The sequence below is a fragment of the Doryrhamphus excisus genome, chromosome 18 (assembly GCF_030265055.1).
Source record: "Doryrhamphus excisus isolate RoL2022-K1 chromosome 18, RoL_Dexc_1.0, whole genome shotgun sequence".
Classification (NCBI taxonomy): domain Eukaryota; kingdom Metazoa; phylum Chordata; class Actinopteri; order Syngnathiformes; family Syngnathidae; genus Doryrhamphus; species Doryrhamphus excisus.
In genome coordinates this window covers 5,362,059-5,380,288 of record NC_080483.1, presented here as the reverse complement: position 1 = coordinate 5,380,288, position 18,230 = coordinate 5,362,059, and the positions used below count along the sequence as shown (strand labels likewise).

The 18,230-nt window shown below is 38.1% G+C and overlaps 1 protein-coding gene across 15 annotated transcripts in view; it reads left to right on the top strand.

The window, feature by feature from the left end:
• ptprt (protein tyrosine phosphatase receptor type T) overlaps positions 1 to 18,230 on the top strand; it is a 224,702-nt gene that overhangs the window by 147,461 nt on the left and 59,011 nt on the right. For 6 of the 15 annotated variants that reach the window (XM_058054359.1, XM_058054355.1, XM_058054358.1 and 3 more), the window contains 2 exons: positions 479 to 511; positions 12,948 to 13,102. In XM_058054359.1, coding sequence (XP_057910342.1) covers positions 479 to 511; positions 12,948 to 13,102 — 188 coding nt within the window. Of the gene's footprint in view, positions 1 to 478; positions 512 to 6,843; positions 6,874 to 12,947; positions 13,103 to 18,230 lie in introns of all 15 variants that reach the window. The other 9 variants (XM_058054364.1, XM_058054360.1, XM_058054363.1 and 6 more) reach the window with 3 other exon arrangements.

Below are 18,230 nucleotides of genomic sequence, written 5' to 3'. Positions count from 1 at the left end.
CACGCAAACGCACACACCATCGTGCTTCTCCACAAGAATAATTAGCTGCTCACATTTGAGAGGTTTTTATTGTTGCAAGGAAAGAATTTCTTTTCCATTGTTCCAAAATGTGTCAGAAAGAAAGGTTTGGAATGTGACATTGTCATGTGACATTGAAGATTGGCGGAATGTTCCTAAAAGTGTCACATCAGCACCATTCTGTAATTAGCATCATCCAAAAGACTGCAAAGATGGAAATGATGAATTTCTCTCACACGGTAGCTGAAAATGTGTATTTATTTATTTATTTTTCTTCAACAGTCAATGAAATGATGGATTGAATCAAAAACGTTGAGAAAAAAAAAGGACGTATGCTCACTATCATGACCTCTCTGACTCAAGTCTCTCGCCCTTTTATGTCTCTCTCCGTCCTGCTTCCTGGTTTTGGCTCCGCCCCTTCCTGTCCTGCCCTGTACCTGCCTTGCCCTTGCTCCGATAGAGAGATTCACACATGGAGAACTCTGAGCGTGGGGTATTGTATGTTTGCTTCTAAACATCACCTCCTTCTCCCTTCTCCTCTTTCCTTTCCCCTCCAAATCATCTTGTCAGGCGACGCAACACGACACTCCCTCACTCATGCTGGTTCGTTCGTGACCCACCTTATTATTATTCTATTAGTGTATGTATTCATATTTATCTACATTATGTACAACAATATAGGCGGCACGGCGGTCAAGTGGTTAGCGCACAGACCTCACAGCTAGGACACCAGGGTTCAATTCCACCCTCGGCCATCTCTGTGTGGAGTTTGCATGTTCTCCCCGTGCATGCGTGGGTTTTCTCCGGGTACTCCGGTTTCCTCCCACATTCCAAAAACATGCTAGGTTAATTGGCGACTCCAAATTGTGAGTGTGAATGGTTGTTTGTCTATACGTGCCCTGTGATTGGCTGGCCACCAGTCCAGGGTGTACCCCGCCTCTCGCCCAAAGACAGCTGGGATAGGCTCCAGCACCCCCTCGTCAGGAAAAAGCGGTAGAAAATGAATGAATGAATACTATAAATAAACACTGTAAATCAGAGTGTCACATAATTATTTTCTTTTATTTATTAATATTTTTGAAATTATATTTGTAGTAATTAAAAAATATCTGTCTTTTTTCAAATGTATTCTCATTATTTGTATACATTTATTTATTTTTTTATTCTACTTATGTTATGTAAAAAATAAATTTAAAATATTAAAAAGTCAGAGGGACCCTTATTTTTTTTTAACTTTAATTTTTCTAGTCAAAAATATATATTTCTATAATTGTATTACTATTATGCATGTACATTTATATGTTTTAATATTAATTGCAATAATATTAAGTAAAAAATAATGAATGCACAATTATATATGTATTTATTTTACTGTATTATTTTAAAAATAGGTAAGTTTTTATTAATATTATTTATGTACATTTTTAATTTTAAAAAATATATTGCATGAAGTGAAAAATAAAGCCTATATGATGCTTTTTACATTAATTATTTTATTTTATTAAAAATGTATTATTATGTTTTATGATATATATATATATATATATATATATATATATATATATATATATATATATATATATATATATATATATATATATATATATATATATATATAATTTTTTGGGGTTATAAATATATTCATTTTAATTAAAAAAAATGTAATATATTAATATAGCATTAAGTAAAGTATGCAAGTATATTAAGTAAACATAAAAAAATCAAAAATACACTTCTTGCTAAAGAAATATTAGAAATAATATTAGAAAAATATTGAAAATAAATATGCAACGCTGCCGTTGAAGTTGCTGTCAGACCCCATTGAATATCAATAATAAATAAATCAATGTTATGTTTTAATAAATCAATAATAGTTTCCTCAATTCCTAATACTATATTCTACTCCAGTGAGTACCATGTCTATTTAAGTTTAACGCCCCCGTTCTAGAGTTCCATTTGCACGTGATTTGATATTATTAGTAAGACAAAATGAAGAGCAACCCCCCCCCCCCCCCCCCCCACCACCACCACCGCCCAATACAAGGCAGGGGGAAACATTGTAGCGCGACTTTGATAATTACAGTAGATGTTGATTTATTTTGCTGGTGCAAATGAAACGGAGGAGTGGCATTAGTATGCATTCATTTGTGGCCAAATGAAAGATTTCCACCCACACCGCCGTGGGCTCAAAGACGACGTGCGCCTGTCGTGCTGATGAAACTCCAAACCTCACCTCGCTTCTTCCGTAAAAGCCTCATTTACATCCCGAGTGTCAAATGAAGCTTTTTAAAGTTCACTTTTCCGTTGAAGAACGTGAGGGCAAAGATGCTGCTTGGGCTTGCAAGTAGGCACATTGCATCATGTTGTTCTGGCGTTGCCATAGCGACCACCACCTCCTTACCTGGACCAGCCAGGACCTCAGTTAACACTCGAGATGCACCTTGTTGTTAACGGGCTTAGCTGAAGTGAAGCTCTGTTGTGGCGTATTAGTCTGGAATGGCCAACCTCAGAGATGTGAAAAAGACAGTATAAAGGCGCAAATAAGTTCATGTCAGCTTCGCCATATCGGTGAAAAAACCTATTATTAGTATCAACTTCTCCTTGCTCTATTTAATTTTTTTTCTTCAATAGTCTTCATACATTTTCTTTTCGTAAAAGTAGGACTTCATTTCCAGAATATTTTGACTTTATTTCCATTAATATTCTAACTGTCTCCCCAAGCTTACGTCCCACAAATGACACTTTTATTTTGTTCTGTTTGTTTGGCGCAATATCACAACTTTAAAACAGCAACATATTTGTCTTTTTTCTATTTCAACTTTGTTATTGTAAATAGTCTTCTTGTAATTAGGACTTTCTATAATAATATAATAATTATATATATATATATATATATATATATATATATATATATATATATATATATATATATATACACAATAACTTCTTCCGACCTTTTCTCTTAATATTATTGTTTTTTTATTGTTGTTTTTTTCCATTTCATGTTTTTTTTTTTTCTATTTCAACTTTGTTATTGTAAATAATAATAATTATTTAGGACTTTCTATAATAATACAATAATTATATATGTAATATACATTCTATTTATATAATGATATAATAATTTCTGTAATATTTATATTTATATAAATATATTGTATTTATATTCTGTTATATTTATGAGTTTTCCAAAAAACTTTAGTCGTTCTTTTTTTCTCATAATATTACTGTACTATTTAATTTTTTTGCATATATTAATATTTCAACATTCTGTCACTAAAATGATTTCTTACGTTATTCCTGTCAATAACTTTTTTCTTCTGACTTTTTCTCTTAATATTTGGACTTTTTTCTTGGAAAATTATTTTTTTTTCCAATTTTTTATTTAAAGTTTTGTTTTGGGTTTTTTTTTTTTAACAATTTCTTGTTAAATTGTACTTGCAAAATGTGCCTCCCCCCTTCCCCTTGATTTAAACATTCAGATCTGTCAGGACATTCCACCTATTTATTTTCCACCTCCAAAAAAATTCCCCCTTTTCTAGAGTTCCACATTCAAATGACTCCTACTTCCAATCCTAACCATCCCAACCCACAGAGAAAGAGCCATCTCATTAAAAATGCCCAGATTGACAGAATTCTACCGTTTTTTTTTTTTTTTTTTAACAGTTTTACAGCTCCGAAGAAGTCCTACTTTTCCAATAATTCTACATTTTCCATGCAACATTTCAGTTCAGCTTCCCAGCATTCACACATTGCCTTGTGGATTTATGGAGTAGTAGTAGTACTGTAGTATGTTTTTATTCTCCTAATATACTTTCATTATTTGTGACTTGTTTCTGCTAGCAAAAAAAAAGAGTCAAGTTAGTTGTCAGCATTGTACATCTGCTCTCACTATTTTGCTTCTTTGTCTTTATTTCACTCTTGCGCACACACGCACACACACACACACACACACACAACCTGTTTTTTTACAGCATATGAATATTTATGGGCAGTTTTAGCATCTGCAGCTTTTACAGCCAGGCTGTGGGCGCTGGGTACTTTATTAACATCCTGAGAAGAAGAATGCTGTTACAAAGCTTGTCTATGAACGTGTGACGGCCACTCTGTCTAATATTGGCATACATAGGAAGTGGATCGGCAGGGAATATTTTGTGGTCTGCTTTACATTTAATGAAGAGGCAGTGTGTGTGTGTGTGTGTGTGTGTGTGTGTGTGTGTGTGTGTGTGTGTGTGTGTGTGCTCTTGGCAATGGAGGTCTGGATCGATCATCTGAACCTGTCATCACGCCACACATTCATCTCTCCTTTCATCTTGTCTTCTTTTGCTCTTCCTTTCCGTCTCTCTCAGCGGGTGATGGAGCCGTCAGATGTGCTCATTTCTGACACGTAAATATATAAATATGTAGCTTCTTTTACTTCGTAATGCTTTTATTAGTTTGGGAGACACGCTTAACAAATGGAAGAGCCAATCAAGATGTCCGAAAAGAAGGAGGAAGAAGCACAACTTCCTTTTCTCCACACCTCAGCAAAGACTGATAATTTTTTCTCTTCTTGGTTTTAAATATTATTTTAGCATCTTTAGCACCTTTATCATTTTAGCATTAAAATATGATCCAATATTTAATAGGATTGTAATCTAACAGGGGAAAAATAATAATAATAGATACAATACTACATACAATTAGGTCGGGGAAAAGTGGAGTTATAAGGGTAAAGTCGATATTACAAAAAGCAAATTTACAAAGGTTATTGAAGAAGGAAGTTGAGATATTAAGAATGTTTTTATAAAGCAAAAATGTGAAAAGGAGTGAGGAAGGAGTGAAATTGATACCAAAAATAAAATATGGCTATATTATATATTTATATATAATCACAAAACTAAGCTACAATTAGTAGCAAAGTTACATCCTTTTGTTTTGTTTTTTTCACGACATGGCCCTGGCTGGAAAAATGTTTGGACACCTGTGGCTTATCCCCTTATGAAGGGGGGGAAAATCCAAATAAAATAGAATCCATAAAAATAAATAATGCTGAAATCATGAACTCATGATCAACACATACATTTGGAGTAGTTACTCAGGAACAAATGAAGGACTAATAAGGAACTCATGAGTAGAGTCGTTACTGACTAAGGTACTAAGGCAAATACATTGGAGTAGTTACTGAGGAACTAATTAAAAATAATGAGGACTAAGGTACTAAGACACAAACATTTGGAGTAGTTACTCAAGGAATAATGAGGAACTGGTGAAAAACTAATAAGTAATACACATATACTTTCAGTAGTTACTCATGAACTAATCAAGAACTAATGGAGACTGAGTAGAGTAGTTACTGAGGAACTAAGGCACATAGATGTAGAGTGGTTACTGAGTAACACATTAAGAACTAATGGGGAACTAATGATAAGCACATAAAATAGCGTAGTTACTCAGGAACTAATGAAGGACTAATGATGAACTCATGATTAACACACATACATTTGGAGTAGTTACTCAGGAACTAATGAAGGACTAATGAGGAACTCATGAGTAGAGTAGTTACTGACTAAGGTACTAAATACAAACATTTGGAGTAATTACTCCAGTTATAATGAGGAACTGGTGAAAAACTAATAAGTAATACACATACGTATGCTTTCAGTAGTTACTCATGAACTAATCAAGAACTAATGGAGACTGTGTAGAGTAGTTACTGAGGAACTAAGGCGCATAGATTTAGAGTGGTTACTGAGTAACACATTAAGAACTAATGAGGAACTAATGATAGGCACATAAAATAGAGTAGTTACTCAGGAACTGATGATGAACTCATGATTATCGCATACATTTGGAATAGTTACTCAGGAACTAATGAAGGACTAATGAGGAACTCGTGCGTAGAGTAGTTACTGACGAACCAAGGCAAATACATTTGAGTAGTTACCGAGGAACTAATTAAAAATAATGAGGATCCGATGACTAAGACACAAACATTTGGAGTAGTTACTCAGGGAATAATGAGGAACTGGTGAAAAACTAATAAGTAATACACATATATTTTCAGTAGTTACTCATGAACTAATCAAGAACTAATGGAGACTGAGTAGAGTAGTTACTGAGGAACTAAGACACATATATTTAGAGTGGTTACTGAGTAACAAATTAAGAACTAATGAGGAATAAAATAGAGTATTTATTCAGGAACTGATGAAGAACTAATGATGAACTCATGATTAACACACATACATTTGGAGTAGTTACTCAGGAACTAATGAAGGACTAATGAGGAACTCATGAGTAGAGTAGTTACTGACTAAGGTAGTAAGACAAATACATTTGAGTAGTTACTGAGGAAAAATAATGAGGATCTGATGACTAAGACACAAACATTTGGAGTAGTTACTCAGGGAATAATGAGGAACTGATGAGGAACTAAGAAGTAATACACATATACTTTCAGTAGTTACTCACAAACTAATCAAGAACTAATGGAGACTGAGTAGAGTAGTTACTGAGAATGGATGGATGGAATGAACGGATAAATCATATCAGACACAATCATTCTCAGCTTTCTTCTAAAGGCCATAAAAATGATTTAAAAAACAAACAAAGAAAAGCACTAATTGTTATACTTTGTTATACTTCCTTTATGGTCGCTGTTGACGTCAATGTTATTTACTAAGATGTGTTTGGAAGCTCTTTGGTCTTCATGAGGATGTTCTGATTCCAACATCCAATCCAGAGGAAAGACGATGTCCTTCACTAATCAATCAACTGAATGTTGTGTCCTTCTTCTTCTTCTTCTTCCTCTTCTTCATCGGCCTCACCTTCACCATGCCTCAGAAGACATGCTTATTCCTACTCTTATTACCTGTAAGTAAACATCTCACTGGACTTCCTTTTGGCTTCTCACACACACATTTTGCTTCACCAAATGGCTTCCCTCTTCTGTGCGATTGATTGGAAATGGTGGTTGTGTTGTTGTCTGAAGCGGGCGGAGGGGAATGGTAATGGTAATGGTAATGGTAATGGTTTTATTTCAATTGAACATGCATCAGATTACAATTGAGTGCATCACATAATCAGTTCACAGTTCCACATGTCCAAAAGGAGTAGGAAGAAGCAAAGCTTATTAAATCCTACCCCTCCATCTGGTACTTTTGCAATCAGTAACTGTTACATTTGTTCACTTCCTGCTTTCCAATTTTAATTTTAATTTTAATTTTAATTTTAATTTTAATTTTAATTTTAATTTTAATTTTAATTTTAATTTTAATTTTAATTTTAATTTTAATTTTAATTTTAATTTCACAACACAAATTTTAATTTTCACAAATTTCAATTTCCACATACCGAATGCTATGTTTCAAATGTAGTTCTTCCCTGAGATCATATTTCTCCTCTCTTGTAGAGAAGTATTGGATGACATTTTTAGCTAATTGGTTATTTTTAGCCTTATGCATTATTTTAGCTGTTTGAAGATGAACTATATCAACAAGTTGAAGTATTTGTGATTTTAGAAATAACAAGTTAGTATGTTCTCTGAAGGCGGCATTATGAATTATCCTTACTGACCTTTTTTGCAGTACATTTAGCGAGTGAAGATTGCTTTTATAGTTATTAGCCCATATTTCCACACAATAAGTAAGATATGGTAGAACCAGAGAGCAATAAAGAGTGTGGAGTGATTTCTGATTGAGAACAAATTTTGCTTTGTTCAATATTGAAATATTTCTGGCCACCTTATGTTGTATATTTAGGGAAACATTGAACAAGTGTTGTGTTGTTACACTTCAGCCTCACTTTCCTGGGATTAGGCTAAAAAGTTGCCGGGAGGACATTTGGACTGTCGGCAGTTTGGCGTGGTTGTTTGCGGGATCTGTCTCTTCACGCTAAAAGGTTAATGTGATTCACTGTTATCTTCTCCAGCAAGTGGCCATTTTCCTGCACATTAACCACTTCTAATGAGCTGCTATTATAACACACACACACACACCTGTACACACACTCTAATCCTTGTGGAGAATTTTAAAGGTCCCTGATTCTCAAGCTGCCTTTCAAGCTCTTCAGAAGCAGCAGGACCATCGTCTTATTGGACGAGTCATTGCTCCGCTTCTTAGAACTCTGCATCCACCTGAGGCGGCTGGGCCCGCCGACATCGCAACCCCAAACGCAATTAGTGCCACTTCTGCTTCTTTAGTCTCATCATGAAAGTCAGAGGAGGAAAAAAAAATCAGTCATCAATCGAAAATCAGTCATTTGAGAAGTTGTCATTTGAATAGGTTGAGTAGAGTGGTTGTTGAGGAACTAATGAAGAACTAATGAGGATCTAATGAATAAGGCACAAAAATTAGGAGGCGTTCCTCAGGGAATAATGAAGAACCGATGAGGAACTAATAAGTAATACACATATATTTTCAGTAGTTACTCATGAACTAATCAAGAACTAATGGATACTGAGTAGAGTAGTTACTGAGGAACTAAGGCACATGGATTTAGAGTGGTTACTGAGTAACAAATTAAGAACTAATGAGGAATAAAATAGAGTAGTCATTCAGGAACTGATGAAGAACTAATGATGAACTCATGATCAACACACATACATTTGGAGTAGTTACTCAGGAACTAATGAAGGACTAATGAGGAACTCATGAGTAGAGTAGTTACTGACGAACCAAGGCAAATACATTGGAGTAGTTACTGAGGAACTAATTAAAAAATAATGAGTATCTGATGACTAAGACACAAACATTTGGAGTAATAAATTAAGAACTACGGAACAGGCACATAAAAATAGAGTAGTTACTGAGGAACTAATGAAGAGCTAACGATGAACTCATGATTATCGCATATATATTTAGAGTAGTTATTGAGGAACTAGTGAAGAACTAACAATGAACTCATGATTAACACATATATGTTTAGAGTAGTTACTGAGGAATTAGTGAAGAACTAACAATGAACTCATGATTAATGCACATATATTTAGAGTAGTTACCGAGGAACTAGTGAAGAACTAACAATGAAATGATTAACGCACATATATTTAGAGTAGTTACTGAGGAACTAGTGAAGAACTAACAATGAACTCCTGATTAACGCATATATATTTAGAGTAGTTACTGAGGAACTAGTGAAGAACTAACAATGAACTCATGATTAACGCACATATATTTAGAGTAGTTACTGAGGAACTAGTGAAGAACTAACAATGAACTCATGATTAACGCACATATATTTAGAGTAGTTACTGAGGAACTAGTGAAGAACTAACAATGAACTCATGATTAACGCATATATATTTAGAGTAGTTACTGAGGAACTAGTGAAGAACTAACAATGAACTCATGATTAACGCATATATATTTAGAGTAGTTACTGAGGAACTAGTGAAGAACTAACAATGAACTCATGATTAACACATATATATTTAGAGTAGTTACTGAGGAACTAGTGAAGAACTAACAATGAACTCATGATTAACGCATATATGTTTAGAGTAGTTACTGATGAATTAGTGAAGAACTAACAATGAACTCATGATTAACGCATATATGTTTAGAGTAGTTACTGATGAATTAGTGAAGAACTAACAATGAACTCATGATTAACGCATATATATTTAGAGTAGTTGCTGAGGAACTAGTGAGAGTATTCGTAAGAACTTTTATTATTAGTAAGAACTGAGTTTTGGTTGGGTTAGGGTTAGGACTCGGCGGGGCGTGCCAAAAGGCAAACCAGGTATTTGCCTGGGGCCCCGGCTGTTAGGGTGCCCCCCTCAGACCGGGTGCCCCAAGTGCTAGTACACGTATTGCAGAGAAACGACACCAATGGGCTTTTACGATGCAATTATGAAACAATTACATAGCAATCCCCCTTGCGGGGGGGGGGGGGGGGCATGCCTTATCCGACCCAACCGCACACACAGAGGGCATATCTGGGGATTTGTATGATATGCTGCGATGAGTTGAGCCTGTGATGTGCTCATGAAAGTTTGTTTGGGTCTGGCCTCCAGCCTTCCTTGGAGCTGCCGCCATGTTGGCATGCCTTAGCCTCGGGGCTGGGGGCGTTGCTGCAGGATATTTCAGCGCTCCGGCTGAGGACTTTTTCAGCCTTCACACGGGACGTCAGTCCATCCCCGGACAAGCCGAGCAAACTCTCATTTGATTGGACGCCTAAGGTTGCCCCCGTCGACACCATCAAATTAAAAGCACCCCCTCCTGCTTGGTAGAAAGACTCCATAATCCAATGAATAATCCCATTAAATATCACTTTCATAACAGTGGACGCATCAATTTACAATATAATTGATGAGGAACTTGATGAGGAACCCCACTTGAGCCCATACGGGGCAACCAACCCCAACATATGTTGATAGAGGACCACCTGTAAGAAGTTCCATCAAATACGACTTTGATAATTCTGTCAACTTTTCTTCAGAACGTGTTTTACCCATCAGCTCCATTTTTCGACAAATGGAAGTTCTAAGCCTCTTTTAGAGACTTGAAAAGGTTTTCATCAAGTGGCGGAGATCCCATCAGTCTGACACAAGTTTCGGAATGAAAGACAGAAAACCACCAAAGAAGAAGAAAAAAATGTTTTTTTATTTGAAGTGGGAGCTCGTTAGCCGGCGTTACACGGCTAATGTAGCAAACGAGCTCCAATTAAGCTGCAGTGTTTTCGCTCAATAGTTCCCCCAAAGTGGCTCGGCTTCATCTCATCTTTGTGCCTCTCCCAGATAACGCCCCCCCGACTTGGTACCACGGGGACGGGGAACGCCGTGCTCATCGGCTCCTAAAAAACATCCACGCGTCGCTCATTATCCACACATCAAACGGCTGCAATTAACGCTCCGGGGGCACAAAGTAGTCCATGATTCTCGTGGCGGTCGGCGCCCACTCGGCTCACCTCGTTGCTTAATGAACTGGCGCCGTGACATTCATCGGAGAGCACCACGCCGCTCTCGTTGCCGCGTACAATATGCAAGGAATTTGTCATTTAAACGAGTCCATTAACGGGATGAATGTGTGCCAGCCGGCGGAGACCATTGCTCTTACGGCGTGCACGTGCACATGCACTTCCTTTTGCGGTCTTCCTCGTCCGCACCTCCTCCTCGCCCTGCTCCTCATAAGCGTCACCGTCGCAGTATCGTCTCATTTATACCTGCACTCAGCTAGCCAACCATCGCTAAGCGCTACCTAAGTCTTCGCTTAATTCATCTTTCATGATTGATTGACACTTGCATATTTTATTATCCCATATCAAAACCTTGCCTTGCCGTCAAGCTCATAAGTCGCATTGGCGGCAAAATGTCGGATTTCCATCGAGGGTTGGATTCCCAACAGGGCCGCCCTTTGCCCCAATTGTGTTTATTACTTCGGTTTGGTGGTCTCGGGTTCTGATGTGGTCCGCCTGTCTTCACAGGCCGTGATCTTCAACTCTCACTCGCAGCCGAGTGTGAACCGGTTGGGAAAAGGGCGCCATTTCCGATGCTGCATCTGCAGTCATACGTACTCTTCATCGGCCCGTTGTGGTGAAGAGCGATCAAAGATCTCAATTTCCGCTCCTCCGCATTGACGGGGTCAAATGAGGCGACCCGGGCATCTGGTTAAGATGCCTCCCAGACGTCTCCCTGGAGAGGTGTTCAGGGCACGGCCGACCGGTAGGAGGCCTCGGGGAAGACCCAGGACATATTGAGAGACTATGTCTCTCATCTGGCCTGGGAATGCCTTCCGATGCGCTGGGAAGAGCTGGATGGATGTTTCACTTGGCGCTTGACTGCTTCCACATTTCTTAACCGATTTCAACTCTTCTAACGTCAAAACGTTCTTCTCATTCGGAACATGCGGGCCATGGATTGACATAGTCAAGTTCCAACATTATAACGTTAGAACATAAAAGTCAGAATTGCGAGAAGAACATTTACAAGAAAAACTAGAAATTGTGGGTCGGCACGGCTGTTGAGTGGTTAGCGTGCAGACCTCACAGCTAGGAGACAGGGGTTCAATTCCACCCTTGGCCATCTCTGTGTGGAGTTTGCATGTTCTCCCCGTGCATGTGTGGGTTTTCTCCGGGTACTCCGGTTTCCTCCCACATTCCAAAAACATGCTAGGTTAATTAGCGACTCCAAATTGTCCATAGGTATGAATGTGAGTGTGAATGGTTGTTTGTCTATATGTGCCCTGTGATTGGCTGGCCACCAGTCCAGGGTGTACCCCGCCTCTCGCCAGAAGACAGCTGGGATAGGCTCCAGCACCCCCCGCAACCCTTGTGAGGATAAGCAATCGAAAATGAATGAATGAATGAGTTCTCCTCCTATTTTGTGTGGAAGTGGTAACTTTTTGGCTTCTTATTTTGTCTTTCCCCACCCTCGGCCATCTCGGTGTGAAGTTTGCATGTTCTCCCCATGCATGCGTGGGTTTTCTCCAGGTACTCCGGTTTCCTCCCACATTCCAAAAACATGCTAGGTTAATTAGCGACTCCAAATTGTCCATAGGTATGAATGTGAGTGTGAATGGTTGTTTGTCTATATGTGCCCTGTGATTGGCTGGCCACCAGTCCAGGGTGTACCCCGCCTCTCGCCCCAAGATAGTTGGAATAGGCTCCAGCACCCCCCCCCCCCCCCCCCGCGACACTCGTGAGGAAAAAGCGGTAGAAAATGAATGAATGAATGTTTCCAACAGTCCCAAAGTTCCTGTCTTTCCACAGAATCCCACATTGAAATCAACATTTTTCCACATTTCCACTCAGTCAAACATTACATCATTACAACATTCCACATCCCCCGATTTCCCTCCTTTCCTGCAACTGCAATGCATCATATTGGGAATGTCAGAACGGCACATTACAGCGTTCATCCAAAGTCAGCATCATTATCTTTGTTGCATGGAATCTCTAGTGCACATGTTCCTAATGAAGTGGCCAATGAAGGTGTATTTGCTCCACAGGAAGTTGGCCAAGAAGCACAAGGAGACGGCCAGCAGCTCCACCCAGCAGAGAGAGATGGGACCTGTCACCACGGCGGATAAGAGCACCACCAAAGTCAGCACGCTGCACAAAGACGACCCCTTCTCCACCTCCAGCCAGGATCTCAACGGCTTCAGTGAGTCCACATTAGTGGTGTGTCGATCATGAACGAACGGGTCAAAAGAACTAGTTCTTTTTTGTGAATGAACGAGGTCACCGCCCCTAAAATACTGTTCAGTCCGTTCAGTTGCTTGAGAGTCAGTTCGCCGTTCCATTTGCAGGGCGGGACTATGTGTGTGCTTGCCTGTCTTATCCTATCGGCGCGCTTCGCTCTGTGGGTGGGGTTAGCTGACTGAAAGACAGAGACCGAGAGATTGACCGACACTGTCGGTGACTTTGTTCATTCCGTTCACAAAAATGAACTATTTCTTTTGACCCGTTCGTTCATGACCGACACAACAATAGTCATCCACCACAAGTGTTGTTGCGCTGTTGAGTCGGAACGAACGTGAACATGAGTGAACGAACTGACTCGACACAGCTGACCGGGTCCATGCACAGGGGGAGATCACAGGCTAATGGCCAGTTGACCGAAACGAACGAAACGAACGAAACGAACGAAACGAACGAAACGAACGAAGCGAACGAAGCGAACGAAGCGAACAAAATGAACGAAATAAAACAAAATTTACTAAATTAACTAAATTAATGAAATGAACAGATCTTTTCACTGAATGAACCGGAATGATCCGGTTCACTGAAATGAACGGTTTTACCCATGAGTGAACGGACTGACTCAACACGGCTGACCGGTTCCATGCACAGGGGGAGATCACAGGCTAATGACCAGTTGACATGAACGAAACGAACAAAATGAACGAAATGAACGAAATTAACAAAATTAACAAAATTAATTAAATTAACTAAATTAATGACTCGACACGGCTGACCGGGTCCACGCACAGGGGGAGATCACAGGCTAATGAACGAAATGAACGAAATTTACGAAATGAAAGAAATTGACAAAATGAATGAAATTAATTAAAAGAACAGATCTTTTTACTGAATGAACCGGAATGATCCGGTTCACTGAAATGAACGGTTTAGAATGAACGAAATGAACGAAATGAACGAAATGAACGAAATGAACGAAATGAACGAAATGAACGAAATGAACGAAACGAACAAAATGAACTAAATGAATGAAATGAACGAAACGAACGAAACGAACGAAATGAATAAAATGAACGAAATGGACAAAATGAACAAAATGAACCTTGTTTTGTTTTTTGTTTTTTTTTTTTCAAAAGCTCCAAAGAAAGCTACGAACGTACGAACAAAGTCATTTTTGGGAATAATGGGAAGCTAATAAATCCACTCAAGACACCCTGAAATATTAACACAAAATATTTTAATAGAGAATAACAACTTAGGCCAAAACTTTAAAAATGAAAAGTTCGACTACTGTGTTTCACTGAATGTGGAAAAAAAAAAAAAACTTTGTACGCCCCTTCTTTATGATTTAAATTGTATGCTTCTATACTTTGCAGAGATTGCTCTTTTTGTGTGTGTGTGTGTGTGTGTGTGAGAGCACCATAATGATAAAGTACTATACATGAGGGTATTTTTCACCTGAAAATGTCACGCTGGCCTTTCGGGAGTGCTTAGCCGCTGAAAGCCAAGGTTAGCACTGAGCTACTTTGCAGTGAGTCAGCGCTGCACTCGTTTTACACCAACCATCATGCGGACCGGAGCCCAAGTCTCTGTCATTCCTGCTGCATGTGGCTCAAAGAGAAAAAACCGCAGCCATCATTGTTGACTTTTGAGAAGTACTCTATTGATTTGGATGGATAATAATACAAGTGGCCCTCAATTTCCATCACAGCTCAAAATATATGCTATTCCGTATAGACATGGTGATCATATGTAATATTCTCCACTGCAGAATGTTACTGTCATGTAACAATAATCCCTAACAAGAGCGACTGTTGCGACCGTAACACATGCCAAGCTAAAGAACCGGAACACATTAACAACAACACACACAAGCATAATTTTTATATATGTCTTATTTTCTCTTATATTTATATCTCCTATATGCGTAATATGAATGTAAATGTGACTATAGGGGTGTTATTTCATGTCTACAGGGCTCTAATACTGTTAAAATGTGTATTTAGAATGTCTTTTCTATGATCCAACTGTTTTTGTTTTAATGACAACTAAAAAATTAAGAGATTAATCACACAAGCCCACATGATTACCAGGATTAATTGCATTTCTTTGTGATTAATTGTGATTAATTAATCAATTGAGCTGTGCTGTGATTAATTGTGGAATCCGACTGCACAAGTGGTTAGCGCGCAGACCCTCACAGCTAGGAGACCAGGGTTCAATTCCACCCTCTATTTGTGTGTCTATCTGTGATTGGCTGGCCACCAGTCCAGGGTGAACCCCGCCTCTCGCCCGAAGACAGCTGGGATAGGCTCCAGCACCACCCGCAACTCTTGTGAGGATAAGCAATCGAAAATGAATGAATGAATGAGTTCTCCTCCTATTTTGTGTGGAAGTGGTAACTTTTTGGCTTCTTATTTTGTCTTTCCCCACCCTCGGCCGTCTCTGTGTGGAGTTTGCATGTTCTCCCCGTGCATGTGTGGGTTTTCTCCGGGTACTCCGGTTTCCTCCCACATTCCAAAAACATGCTAGGTTAATTAGCAAATCCAAATTGTCCATAGGTATGAATGTGAGTGTGAATGGTTGTTTGTCTATATGTGCCCTGTGATTGGCTGGCCACCAGTTCAGGGTGTACTCCGCCTCTCGCCCAAAAGACAGCTGGGATAGGCTCCAGCACCCCCACGACCCTCGTGAGGAAAAAGCAGTAGAAAATGAATGAATGAATGAATGAATGAATAATTCAGGCTCCGGTTTCAAACATGTTAGAATTAAAGACGTAAGAAAAAACACTTGTTGTGGAGGCCAGCAGGTGTTTTTGGTCCATCCAGAGAGATACTCCGTGTGTGCCAGTAACCAATAAAATCACAACTACTGTATATCACATTTACTGCCAGTCATTGTACGCTGTAGTCACTGGCTGGGGGGGACTTTGCAGTGTCATCACGCACACACACAGATCGAGCCTAAGTCTTAATAAGACAGTAAAATGCTGAGTCATGTGAGAAGAGTCAATAACATTTGCACAGATGGAAGATGGCAGTGTAAGGCTGTGTGTGTGTGTGTGTGTGTATTTGTCCGTGTTGAGGCCTCTTTTTAGGGGTTGCAGGACCAAAACATATGCTTGCATCAAAAAAGTCCACCATGTCAGGGGTGTACTTAATTAATTAATTGTACTTAACCCTCCTCTTGTGTTAGGGTCGGCACCGACCCGTTTTACATTTTAATGCATAAAAAGAATCACATAACATTTGTTTATTGCATCAAGGCTTTTTGACTTTGTCAGGAAACTTTATTTCAACAAAATAAAAACAAAAAATAATAATTTTTACTACATTTTAAAATGGTCTGGTTGAAATTATGACCACTGTATTGTTAGGGTCGGTTTCGACCCGGTAATAATAATATGACTATAAAGCAATATTTTGAGCAAAAAAATGGAATTTCACATGAAAAATGACAAAAACTGAAAAAATTGCAGTAATTTTGCAACAATAACATCAAAAGAGTGAAGAGAAAAAGTTGGCAATAATTAGAAAAAAGTTGTAATTTTATGAAAATAAGTAATATTAATAATATGAGGAAAAAAGTTGAAATATTACAGATAGATGTTGTTTTTTTAATCATAATTTGATGAAAAACAAACAACAAATCAAGCAAATGAGGTTTGCTGGAAAGTTTATGTTACAAAAATAAAGTCCAAATATCATGAAAATAAAGTCAATTTTATGAGAAGAATATTGACAAGAATGAAGTTGAAATAATTGGAAAAAAACCCAAGCAGGGGGGATTTTATGAAAATAACGTGAAAACATTAAGATATTTTTTTTTATTCTATCAAGAAAAAAGTATCAATTTTATGAGAATAAATTCATGATTCCATTTAACAAGTCTTCCAGGTCCTGAAGCAGCAAAACGCTGACCTTAACTGAGCCAAGTGAGGCCTCGAGTTCTTTGGATGTTGTTGTGGGGTCTTTTGTAACCTCTTGGATGAGTCGTCGCTGTGCTCTTAGGGTCATTTTGGTTGGCCACAATGTTGGCCACTGTTCCATGTTTAGGTTAATTGGACTGTGCGAGTGTAAAAAACTAAATGGTGCACTCGTGGAAGCACATTTTACAACCCCTTCATCTCTAGCTCTGTGACCTAAGCTGTTGTTAGGTTGTTGTCAAACTCATGTGCTAAAATACTTTTTTTTAATGCATTGTAACTATTCTGTAAAGGTACGGATGCATATTTCGAGAAATAAATTGCCCCTCAGCTTTGTCAGATAGCTTAAAAGCCTATTATTATTATCAATTTCACTCCTTGTGGAATATTAGGACTTTATTTCCATAATGTTACAACCTGTTTTTGCAAGAAATTTCCTTGGAATTACAAATTGATTTTGTTTTGTTCATTTCTCACAATTTTATGACTTCTAAAAAAGTAACTATTAAAATGACATTAATTTTCATATTTTTCTCTTAATTATTTGGACTTTATTCTTGTATTATTATTGCTGTTTTTTCTCTTTTTTAAATTTTCCGCAATTTCTATTTTTTTCTTGTCAATTTTCTTCTCGCAATTCTGACTTTTATGTTATAATGTTACAATGTAACTTTTTATATGACTTTTATATAACTCTCTATATAACTTTTCCACAAATTTTCCAAAGAATGCAACACTTTTGTTTTATTTGTTTCTCTTAATATTAAAACTGTTTTAATATTAAAATATTAAAAAAAAAATTCTTGGATATTACAACTTTTTTCTCTAAACCTTGGACTGGCGGCCAGCCAATCACAGGGCACATATAGACAAACAACCATTCACACTCACAGTCATACCTATGGACAATTTGGAGTCGCTAATTAACCTAGCATGTTTTTGGAATGTGGGAGGAAACCGGAGTACCCGGAGAAAACCCACGCATGCACGGGGAGAACATGCAAACTCCACACAAAGATGGCCGAGGGTGGGCTCAATATTTTGATTTTTTTTTATTATATATTATTATATTATTATTATTTACTGAGCTTTTTGGGGGGTTCCTTGCTAAATGATATTTTCAGAATTTGCTGTGGGCCAATTAAAAAGACAGCAAATGGCCCCC